This window comes from Hippoglossus hippoglossus, chromosome 9 (assembly GCF_009819705.1).
Source record: "Hippoglossus hippoglossus isolate fHipHip1 chromosome 9, fHipHip1.pri, whole genome shotgun sequence".
Classification (NCBI taxonomy): Eukaryota; Metazoa; Chordata; class Actinopteri; order Pleuronectiformes; family Pleuronectidae; genus Hippoglossus; species Hippoglossus hippoglossus.
Window position 1 is genome coordinate 27,702,010 of NC_047159.1, and position 12,442 is coordinate 27,714,451.

Genomic DNA, 12,442 nt, shown 5'->3' on the forward strand with positions numbered 1-12,442 from the left:
CTGACTACCTTTATGAGCATGAATCCCTGATTTGTAATTTTCAAATGACATGCTTGTGTTTTCACAGCCCAGTCTAAGCCCTGGAATGAGAGAGTTGTTGAGTTCAGATGAATGGGTGATAAGAGTGGAGGGCACGAGGGTGAGCAATGTCCATGAGCCTCAGCCTGGAGGAGCCTTTGTAACTGCAGGCTCTTGTCCAGTTGTTCACACTGTGAGTGGAAACCTCAGTCTATGCTGGATATCTACGTGGAATACTAATGACCGACTTTGTCTTAATCAGGCTTTGTCCGGAGCCCTGAATTCTCAGGATGTTACTGAGGATGTCACAGTTTTACTCCAGCAGTCTTACCATCCAGTCTCCTGGTTTGTAAAGCCACTCTACATACAATGATGATGTTAAAGGATTATTCTGGCTGTGAAGTTTATTGCTGCGTTATACACAGCAACATCACAGAAAGGAAGTCAGAATTGGTAAGAAAGCAAGCAGCTAGAAGCTCATTTATCTAGTTATCTCAACTGTACTTCATACAATCCATAATATTCAAACAGGGGAACTCTGGAAGGACTGCTATAACCTGCAATTATTTTACAAGCACAACGTATGCATTCCATTTCATCCAAAGCCATTAGGCTGCTCCTCCATAGCTGTCACAGATTGAAACGAAAAAGTACATCCAACGCAAATGCTAGTAACACTCATTTAACAGCCTTAAATACAGAATAACCTTAAATACAGAGCTATTTTACCCCAAAACCGTTATTTTACTTTTGCAGTTTGTGTGTGAAACTGTCAAGCACCTTTATCAAATCCATGGCTCTGAGCAGATCACTAGAACAATGAGGACATTCATTTTGCTACATAAAAATTGTGCTTACAGTTAACTGATTAATTTGTTTTCTCCATTCAACAGAACAAAAACAACAAACCAATGTCAGATGCACGCCTGTCTACAAACCAATCAATGTCAAGTGCAGGGAAGTACGTATGTCATACAAAAGTCTTTTGTCCCCTTCTTAAATTGCAATGCGAAACCAAAACTAACAGGATCAAATGTTAAAAATGTAACAAAGACATGAACTTTGATTTGGACTTCCAGTGGTGAAAATAAGTTTTGTATCGCCAACTTTACACAAGAAGCATAACATGATACATTTAAGGTCAAAAGGTATACAGAAGCTTTTCAACCATGCTGCACATAACCAGTAAATGAAAGCCACCCAAACAGGCAGACTGTATTGACTCTATAGATTACTGTACACTGGTTACATTTGTAGAACTAACATTTTATTGACTATGAAGTACAGCAAGAAAACAGAAGTTCTAATTAACTTTAGAGAGTCCAGAGACATAAATAAGTGCTATGTGGTAAAAACGTCCACCACCCTGCTTATCTAGATGAACCCTGTGCCAAATGCTTGACACTGCTTGCGTAAGTGGGGTTCTTTTAAAAAATGACCCAATTTGCATGAGAAAAGCAAATGGCTTCAGGGTGCTAAGGAGGGAGGGGTCTGAAGGGTCTGAAAGGAGGCAGACTGGAACTGTTGGACAGATGCACTGGGATCGCTGGCTGTCTCCCACTCAGGAGACCAGAAAGTCTGCTGGATATGCTGGAAGCTGTGGTTGAAGTCCCGGATGAGGAGTCTGGATCTGTGTCTGATTATGCCACACATATGGAGTTTCTTCCTAGATTACCAGGAGACTTTCTGCTGCTTTGGGAGAAAAATCTACAACTGACTTAAATGCAACAATGAATCAGGACATACTCTGAAAATCTGTTGAAGAGTGAAATACTAAAAATGTATTGCTTTGTTAAGATATGCTCAAAGCTACATTTAGGAAATTATTGGCTTAAATACCCATAATTGAAAGGATTTTGCATTTACTTTTTTCCAACGAGAAGATTATCTGGATACAGAAGTATTGTTTTTTTTGTAAGCTGATTTATTTCAGCTGGAGACTACACTGGTGTAGAGATGACTGGAGCCCTGCATACTGGACTCATTCTCTTCTCCTTCATGGTAACAACCTGTTCATTCTATGCTTAATGACTGCCTTTTCTGAACAACCAACATTCCTTATCTATTTTCAAATGGCACGAATTCCAACTTGCTGGACACTTAGTACTGCATGTGCCCAATAACGTATTGTTCTTTCTACTTATATATATTGTTTTCTACTTATATATATATTGTTGTTTTTATGTCCGATGCACCAACCACACCAAGTCAATTTCCTGAATGTGAAAATATACTTGGCCAATAAAATCATTCTGATTCTGATTCTGCACAGCATTGGTTAAAATGAAAAAAATAAAGTAACTTGACTTTTTCTTCTTTAGGTTGTATGTGAGAGTGAGCCAACACATGCTGGACCAGACAGAGTGGGGGGTTCACATGGTGAGAAACTGTGACTGTTGTGTCAGCCAGTAGTGTCAGTTCATTCTACTTATTGATGCATCACTGGGTTTTTATTCATATTTTTCTTAAATTTTGTATGTCTTGCTTTGTTGTGACTGTTATCTGTGTCTTATTCCCCAGGACAGTCCGAACTGGTCCATCTGACGTCTCACTCAGCCTTCCAGCTGTTCAATGACTCGCTTGCCTTTTCCAGAGCAGAGAGTTTTTGCAGAGGCCAATTCAGCTCCCTCGCCAACCTGGACCAGACAGAGGACCGGGAAGGGGCCTTAGAGCTGCTACAACAGACTGGACTTACTTTACCTATTTGGGTCAGGGACCCCAGCAAAGTAGCATCCAAGCCTGTGGCCCTAGCCAAGCAGTGTGAGTAGATCAGTGCATGGACCTTACACAGAAAGTAAAGTAATCGAAAAGTAAAATGTACACATTGAATCACTAACTTCTTTTGTTGCTCTAATTTTAGATGTGCAGTTCTCAGCTCTAAACTTCACAAAGGAAACCCGGGAGGGCTTTGCTCGTGTCAACATGTCCTTCCCTGCCCTGTCATCTGTCAGTGTGTGTGTTCGAGTTCAGTGGGACCCAGAGTGGAATGAGGTGTCCACCATCTTCTCCTATGCTGCACCTGTCTTTACCAATGAGTTCCAGCTACGAGGCCAAGCAGACATGCAGGAACGCATCCTCCTGGCGCTCATCATCCACGGGAAGCACCTGCCTTATAAGGCATCCTTCCCCAATGACGGTGCGTGGCATCACATCTGTGTTACATGGCGCCGCAGCATTGGCCAATGGGCTATCTATGTGGACGGTATCAGGAAGGACATGGGATCAGGAACAGACACTTCTAGGGATATCCATGGAGACGGGATACTCATTCTGGGTCAGGACCAAGACTCCTTTGGAGGGAATTTTACAGAGCCTTTTTTTGGAGCTATCACTGACCTGAATGTTTGGAATATGTATCTGGAAACAAGACATGCCAGTGCCCTCAATGCGTGTGCACTCATGACCCAGGAAGTGCTTTTCAGTTGGAATCTAGACTACCTTACCAGCCACCCAGTGGTCAAAGAGGTGCAGGCCCTTCTGTTTTGCCCAGGTAAGATCACAATGCTTCTGTGTATACCGAGCCACAGTTCAGCAACAGCCTTCCTCAAGTCAGCATTTCCAAGTTATAAGACTCCATCAATTGAATCTAATAAACACAGTCCTTCTTTGCCTTCTTTTTGAGGACAAACTTTGTGTTTCTGTAATGTTAGAGACAGACCATTCTGAGGAGGTGAATCCTCTCAGTTTGTCTCAGATGGGAAGGAAGTCCAGGGTTACTCTGGTAGTCTTTAGTTCTCTGAAGGTCACAGTTTTTGAGCACCATTGCTTCAGGTTATAATAATGTCTTAGTCACAGTAATGACTGAGATTTGGGAACTTAGTAACAATGTTTCAATCAGGTGAAAAGGAACAAAGGGATTTTTCTGACCAGAGGATGAAGAATCTAGAGTTTCTAGATTAGCCACATTTAGTTGGAAGAACAAATAATGATCTATTCATCAAACTGTCTGTTGAGCATTCCTCACAATTTACAGGCTCACACCCTAGTTCAACTTTGACTAAATTTATTTACCTTAGTATTGTGTGCACAGTTTCACAATTCCCTATAAATTAAACGAATAACTTACAGTTTGACCCCCAATACAAACTGTTGGTCTGTTACAGCCCATGTTTCTTGCTTTATTGGACTTCACTTGCTTTAAGAAATTTACATTTGAAAAAGATCTTAACATCCTTTGAAATAACTGCAATGCATCTGAAGAGAAACAATAGAACAGTCATCTACACTGATTATAAAGTCATCAGTATCTTATTGGTATAGGATTAAAAGCTTTAACCACCACTAAACACTAAACTTCTGCATTTGAAAGAGATAGCAATCTAACCCTAATCTCAAATTTGTGGGGGTGATATAACTAAATTGCTTTAATAAATTCATGCCAATAATGATGCTCATATACTGTGGCTTTGAATAATGCTCATCTAAAATATCATGAACTCTAACTTAAAGGTGTGTTAATTTTGAGTTTGTGTGAGTTTTTGCCAAATTCTTAATGGATGGGAAAACAATAACTAAAAAACTTTGCAGCAAATGCTTTTTTATAAATTAAAGAAGATGGACAGTTTGACTGTGCCCTCGGTCATCACACTTTCAAAATGAAAACCTATTCCCTCATAGGCTACTCTGACCATTTATTCAATATGCTTATTTCACAATTTGTGTGGTCTTTACTAGCTTTCTTTGTGTTTTATTCTTCTTCTTACAGTACCTGTATATATTTTAAGCGTTGATATTCATTCATAATATTCTCTATGGGGCAGCCTCCACTCATTTCTTGTTTTGCAGTCTTATCCTTACTATGTGTTCCAACTTGCGTCCTGACATCTGACGTCAGATTAGTAACAGTAAGATTTCTTACCCATTGGTTTCTCGATATGCCTTTGATCTAGTGTCAGAGTCATTCAGTATGAATTTCTCCATAAAGCATCTTGCACATCTAGACAGAGTGACAGTGAACAGTCCAAGACCAGAAACAGGTTAGGATGACTGAGTGAACAGAATGCAGGGGAGTGGGAGTGAAACAGAGAAGCAGGGGGGCTGGATGGAGGGGATTTCCCATAGCTCTGGCAGTGTAGGGGCCGCATGGGGGAGAACAGAAAGCACTGAGCTTCATGTTGAGTTTCATTTATTTCCCTTTTTTTTTACAATAACATGTTGAGTTTAAAGATTTTTTATATGCAGATTCTTTTCATTATTGCAATACTAATTTGAAATAAATTCATGATTCCTCCATTTGCTGTCGACTGTCAAGGACCTCTTGATGTTTCTGAAAGCCGTCAGTCTTTTGAATCCAATTTACCTCCTCCATTAGTTTTAATTTGATACCAGTAAAGACCTGTAAATGTGCTCAAGCTCACTCTTGTCTTGTTGTGTGTCACTTTGTGTATGAATGTGTGATCTTATGAATGTGTGAGAAGCTGTAGACCAGCAGATGGAGCTGCAGGGCTGCAGGACGCTGCAGCGCTGGTCAGATCAGCCCCCACTGTTTGGCTTGACAGACTGCTCGGAACGACTGCCATTCATCTGCAGGAGCAGCAGAGGTGAGCTCTCACAGTGTCCAAAGGAACAGGAGCAGTCTGGGTTTTTTTTAAGGGTTTGTCCTCTAATTGTTAATGTTAATTAGAAAATATGCCCTCTAATTGATATTGATTACATTAATACACCATGGTGTAGCCTGCATGAAGTGATATCCAAATATAATATATGCAAAATTAAATGAGATTTATCTCTCCCTGACCTAGAAAAGCTCATACAAGCCTTTGTCTTTTCCCGTCTGGACTATTGAATGAACTTTATACATGCCTAAGTCAAACCTCAGTAACTGGTTTGCAGCTTGTCCAAAAAGCTGCTACTCATATTTTAACTAAAACAAACTGTAGGTCTCATATCACGCTATCCTTGCATCCCTTCACTGGTTGTCAATTAAACTCAGGATTGATTTTGAAGTTCTTTTAATAACTTTCAAAGCTCAACATGGGCTGGCCCCTACTCAGATTTCGCAGCACTTGACTCCCTACAATCCTAGTCGCAATCTGAGATCGGCCAGCCTGTCCTAGTTAGCTGTACCTAGGTCAAGGCTGGCTACTCAAGGTGACCGTGCTTTCTCCCTCAGGGCCCCAAGGCTCTGGAAGTCCCTGCCTGACGAGACTAGGCTCAACTCGCTACCTATCCTAAAATCCCTGCTCAAACCATATTTTTTATAGGAAAGCATTTCTAACATGTTATTTGTAATTCTGGTATACTGTGTTGTTTGAAAGGGCCCATATTGTGTAAAATACATGTTCTGGGCTTTTACTATCCGTAATGACTTGAAGGGGGTCAGTAGGGACCCTCAGGGTATGAAAACAGTCACTCCGCTGACTTTTTCACTCAGTCCATTCTAAGAAATATGTTATCGAAATGTCTCGTTTCGTACTTCCTCCCCCATATGAGTCATACGGGATCGCACTCGTCTCTCAGCCCCACCCAGCCGGTACCAGTCCAGCCTCCGAACCCACCACCCCTCCTCCCCTCCACACCGAACGCGACACCAAGCAGACTTGTTGCTGAGCTAGCAGCTTGTTAGCTACCACAGGCTAACCACAACAAACAACACTGAAGAAACACTGCAGCGTGGAGGGATGCAAGGAAGAGAATGTGTCCGTGCACATTCCTCCTAATAACGTTACTGTGCGAGACCAGCGGTTTCGCTTTATTTCTTCTGACGTGCCGTGTCGGTGTGCTCACTACGGAGTCAAGTCTACGTTACTCCGTATTGAAACTCCGTACTGTAACTCGGGACGTTACTCCTACATTGGCCGACTGTCCTGCTAAAACTTGAACAAACATGAGGACGGTGTAACTTACCGCTCAAAAACATTCTGTTGTAACCGACTGTAAATATGTGACTGGTCTTCTATAGCTGCAAACATAACTTGACAATTAGCTGTGTTTATCTGAGAGAGTGAATGTGCCAGAATGAGACCGGTGATAGGCCTGGTCGTGTGTCACTCAAAGTGCAGTCAGCGAATCAGAGGAGGGGCTGAAGAGGCAGGCGTAAACAGCCTGTTCTGTCTGCAGCTCCAGAGAGAGGCAGAAGAGAGGACATGGAAATACACATTGCAGCAGTTTTTTCGACTTTAAACCACTGATATATCATCTTAGGGGGACCAATACCTCACATTAAATCCCAGAAAGGTGTAAAATATGGGGCCTTTAACTCCTTTATTCCTTTACTTTTATTGCAACAATATTTATGTAGTTTCTTAAATAGATCAGCTTTTGACTCTGCTGCCTATGAGAGTAGGTATTTAGTTTAGAAAGGCATAGAGGTAATGATGTCCGATCTACTGAGCGGGCCACATGACTTTCAGAATACTGCAATACAAGCCAGTAGCCAGTCAGATTTACCTTTAGCCTCAGCCTCACGTTCGGCTTTTAACGTTATTGCGATAAAGAGGCCGAAATGTCTGATGACGCCAAGGCACAACTAAAGATTATTATTTTCATTATAGCAACCAGTCCGACAGAGCCTAAATGTGATGGTTACACAACTGTTTCTTAAATTCTTGAATTGAGTGAGATGAAATGAGTTCATGACATGGTACATACATGTTGTAAATGTTAAATAAAGGGGGGGGGGGGGTCCCTTTATTTGATTTGATATGTTTCTGTGTTGGTTATTAGAGAGATAACAGGATTAAGTACAACTGTATAATGTGTTTGCCTGCAATAACTTATTTATTATATTTGAACTTTAGGTGAGGGAAAGGTCCGGGGTCAGTTTCTGTTAGTAGTTCAGTGTTTAACTGAAGGAAGCTTCAGTTGTCTGCAGGTTGATGACGAGTTCTCAGAGCAGGGACGCATTCTGCTATCATCCACTGATGTCCTGTTGTTTTTGGCACAGAGCGTTACCTGAAAATGAAGCAGATGAGTGAGTCTCAGCCTTCTGCCTTTATGAACCATCTGATGAAGATTTCCAACAAAACCCAGGTAGACAACCCAGCACTATGACTTCCACTCAAATATTTACATAATGTCAGCTTAATATACGCTTAATACTGTATTATAATAATAGTCAAAACAATAAATGAATAAATACACATTTTATTGAACCCACTGTCTGTCTCTGTTTCCAGCCAGTGCTGGAGCAGCAACCATCAGGGCTGAGCAGCCTGGCCCAAGCATCCGACCTCCTGGAAATCTCTGTCCAGGCCTTGGAGGACAATCAGCAGGAGGGACTGCAGCCAACAGACATGGTGTCCCTCATTCAGCTACTCTCTCTGGCTGCTGACATCCCCTCACAGCCGTCTGCTGCTGCCACCAGCCACAGCCAGGACAGCATCCAGGAGCTCAGCCAGCACTTCATCAGCGTGGCAGACAGCATCATTAATGAAGAAAACGCCCTCAAGTGGCAGGCCATCAGAGAGGTAGCACTTATACCATAGGGGAAGCACTATCACACTTTTTCTATACCACCAGTATAGCTCCTCTCTGTGTGGTAGTTTTAGAGGCCGGATACATGAGGTGTTTGCAGATCTATGCAATGGGTTAGGCTAACCCTACCCTAACCCTAATTCTTATGATATATATCTAGTATTCAGCATATCTTAGATGAAGAAAGGAAATCATTTTGGCCATATCTCAAGGACACTTAAGGAATGTCATAATAATACGTTTTTCACGTATTATGTATTTTTCAGCTTCTATGCAGTCATTGCAAAAAAGGCTTTTCTATTTCATGTTTAGTTTGAGGAGGAGTATTACAGCCTTTAGAAAACCCAATTTAAATCTATATCAAGCAGTATTATTTGAGGTCATCGAGGTACTGGTTATCAGCTGCCATATGAAAATGATGAGTCTCAACATTCTGTCATTTTTTCATAAGTTGATGTTCCACCTGAAAATACTGCCAACCACCCAAGACAATGCACGCCTGTCTGAGTTCTTATATAACATTCAGGAGGTCACTTGTACCTTGACTGGTTTTTATATTTATTTATTTATTTATTTTAGCAAATTCCAGTGTAATACACAGAGTCTTGGTTGTGACTGTGTTGGGGTGAGAAAAGAATTCATGAAATTTGGATTGATGGATAGGCAGACTGGCATTTCAGCTCGTGAGCACTAGAGGGCAGTATGCCTCTGTAGATACAATATTATGGGAGCTCATCATCAGCATCAGAATGATTAAGTTAGCACAAGATTTATTGACAAACACTGTTACAGCCTCTGTTTGTCTTGATTAAGACATATTGCAATCATCCAATTGTCATATTCAGAATTTCTGAACAAAATAATTACTCAGAAAGGAAATAAATATTCAGAAAGGAAATAGTTCTCTAATCCACTTCATTGTTTGGACATTGTGCTCTCCCAAAACTCTATTACCTTTTTTTTAACCTTTTTTTGTCACTTCTGCCTCTGCACTATTGATGTGTGCAGATTATGGATCCGTATAGAGTCTGCCTTGTGAGTGCTGTGAGTCTCTCAGAAATCTCCACCCCAACCCCCCACACCCCCACCCCCAGGCCTCTCGACACTCCCAAGGCCACCTCAGCCCAGACTCAATGAATGAGCAGCACTCTGAAAAACTGTAGCTGTACTCATCCACAAACCTCCCTCGCTGTGCTCCCAGCTCTGTCTCCAAGGCTCAGCTCTTAAATGGGCACACTGAATTCAGAATGCGGGGTTTAAAAACAGACAATGGCAAAATCTATGATTGCACCATGCGATATAGGCCTATCTCCCACTTCAGCCAAACTGTGCGTAGACTCTGGTAAACAGTTTACAGCACTAAAAGCGTGTGCTTATTGTGTGGCATATGAATGGTCATTTTGAAATGTACCTCTTTAGCTCTGACGACCGTGCGGAGTGGGGCAGAGTGGGTCAGTGTTGCTGCTGCTGAGACATCTGTGCTCTGTGAATTTTAGGTGGTGAATGGCCCCATGGATGTGGTCAAGAGTATTGACCGGATGGTGACCAGCCTGAGCCCTCACTTGATGGCAGAGACTGATCACCTGACCATTCACCGCCCCAATATCAGTAAGTGACACTCTCTCTCTCTCTCACACAAACACACACATATTTGCCCAGTACACACCTGGCAATAACATGCAGTTTTTGTGATCCGATCACAAGTGGACAGCTCTAAGTGCATGCATTCACACCTGACATTAAAATGTGGACCTACATGCATCTCGTGATCGGATCTCAGATCGGATCTCACCTCCCTGCCCTATATGCAAATACGTCCATCTTTTAAACTTGCAAAGATGCAATGCATGGTGGGAAGCAGCAAGGAAAGAAATCAAAATAACACTGACAATTCCTTTAAGGCAGAGCAGATCGCTTCTGTTGTTTAAACAGTTTAAACGATGCCTCCGGCACCTGTATGTGTACTTATTTCCACTGACACAGAGGACGTCGGAGGAGAAGGTGGTCCTTTAAGTGGCCAGGGCAACATTCGCATTCACGCAGCTAAAAGAATGTAGACACATGAAGCCCAGACCAACTCTGAACGTGGTCTCGGGCGTGATCGGATCGCTATCCTATCTGAGTGCATTCACACCTGTACTTAGAGCTGTCCACTTGTGATCAGATCACAAAAAAACACATGTTAATACCAGCTGTGTACAGGCTCACACACAATATTTACTGATAATTAAATGCAGGTTTTACACAATTATTGAATATGGACAGCCTTAGATTCATATTAATTGTAAGCCTGTCAGTGTTGTTCCATCCCTCTCTATTCTTAATCATCAAGGTTGTTACCTTATCAGGGGACACTATCAGCAGGTTTTTTGAACAGGGCTTTGTGAGATGTCCAGAGTGATATACCTCAGACCTAATGCGTTCTAACTACGACAGAAATTTGCAACAGAATTTTTCACGGCACCAAATATCAAATATTCACCATAACATTGCTCATAGTATAAAAATAATAATCTTGAAGCCTGACCTGGCAGAAACAAATGTGACAAAGTTCAAAATTAGCACATCTGTAAGAACTGAACAACCCTTTTTCTACACACACGGTTATTGTTTATTAGGTATACCTATACATTGTAATGCAAAAAGAAATCAGAGGAAAAACGATCTGGCAAAAATTTTTGTGTTAAGTTTCCACTGCTGAGTTTTTCTTGTCACTCAGTTAGTGTGATGGAACAACTCTCATAGACGCACACCGACACATTCCCTCACTTTCGATTCCTCTGCGTTAGCACACAGGGAATGTTGAACTGTCTTTGCGAGTGATGATCATTGTGAAGACAGGTTCAGGTCATTTGCATTTGGTTCACTGGTTCCAACCAGGGTCATGGGGGGGGGGGGGGGGATTATTTGAACAGTTTGAACATTTGATACTATCCTATAACCAAGATAAAGGTTTATAATGGAAGCAGTGGAATATTTGATACCCTAGACGAATTCAGTGATGTTGTCAGAAACAAGGTAACTAAAATTGTGTTTGTCTGATATTTTCAGCCTCCTTTTATCCATCATTTTCATTTATTCAAAAACAAGCACTTACTGTCAATGTGTATTTGTTTTCATTTTAATGTTCGATGTCTTCTTTGCACCCATGAGTTGGCGTAAAATAGTAACCCTTTATCAATGTTAAGCTACCCTCATGTCAAGAATAAACATTCAGCAACACCGGTGCAATAGTCATGGCATATTAATATTACCCATATTTGGCAAGACCACAAGACCCAATACTATAGTGCATGACTCACTTCAGATGACTGTGCAACATCATTGCTCGCTCTTTCACTCATGAAAGGATCTTTACCTCTGCTGGAGACGTAGTCAGTCTGAACCATATCAAAATATATTTTTTAGATTATTTAAGAGGTTATTATTTCCTATTTTTTTCTTATTTGAACGGTACAATTTGCTCTCTCTTGTGGTTAAATAACTAAATGTATGTAATCAGTTAGCCTGGTGGCCTCCTCAAGGAGGAGTCAGTGGTACTAGTTACTCAAAGCTGGATACTTAGAGCTACCAGCTACTTTACTTTGGTACTAAAGGCGAGCACAGTAAACCTCAACCATCATTCTACACATGGAGCTGCTGTGGCACAACCACTGTCACACAAATAAATATATCGGCTAAATAAATTCCTCTTGAGCCCGTGTTGATGTTATATTGGACAGAATAATAGTGAAAAGCATTGTTTAATCTTACCAGAATTACAAAAAAGTGTTTCATTAAATCCAACATACCACACATTCACCACTTGCATTATGATGATATGTATGTATGTGAACTTCTAAATGCTTAATTCAAGTTTTCTTCAAAGATGCCCAATTTTCCTTACCTCTGCAGTTGACATAATTAGCATGAAAAATCTCAAGTAGACTTTTAAGTTGAAATAAATCACTGACTTCTGGCACACATAAATGTACTAAAGTTGCCATGTTAACTTCTGTCCAGCTCAGGT

At 41.2% G+C, this 12,442-nt stretch overlaps 1 protein-coding gene across 2 annotated transcripts in view; it reads left to right on the top strand.

The window, feature by feature from the left end:
- Positions 1 to 1,534: 1,534 nt before the first annotated feature.
- Positions 1,535 to 12,442, top strand: part of adgrd2 (adhesion G protein-coupled receptor D2) — a 40,379-nt gene continuing 29,471 nt past the window's right edge. For both annotated transcript variants that reach the window (XM_034595734.1, XM_034595733.1), the window contains exons 1-8: positions 1,535 to 2,019; positions 2,340 to 2,397; positions 2,539 to 2,778; positions 2,879 to 3,508; positions 5,436 to 5,558; positions 7,904 to 7,989; positions 8,136 to 8,426; positions 9,930 to 10,041. In XM_034595734.1, the coding sequence (XP_034451625.1) occupies positions 1,975 to 2,019; positions 2,340 to 2,397; positions 2,539 to 2,778; positions 2,879 to 3,508; positions 5,436 to 5,558; positions 7,904 to 7,989; positions 8,136 to 8,426; positions 9,930 to 10,041 (1,585 nt within the window). In that variant the 5' untranslated portion in view covers positions 1,535 to 1,974. The remainder of the gene's footprint in view (positions 2,020 to 2,339; positions 2,398 to 2,538; positions 2,779 to 2,878; positions 3,509 to 5,435; positions 5,559 to 7,903; positions 7,990 to 8,135; positions 8,427 to 9,929; positions 10,042 to 12,442) is intronic.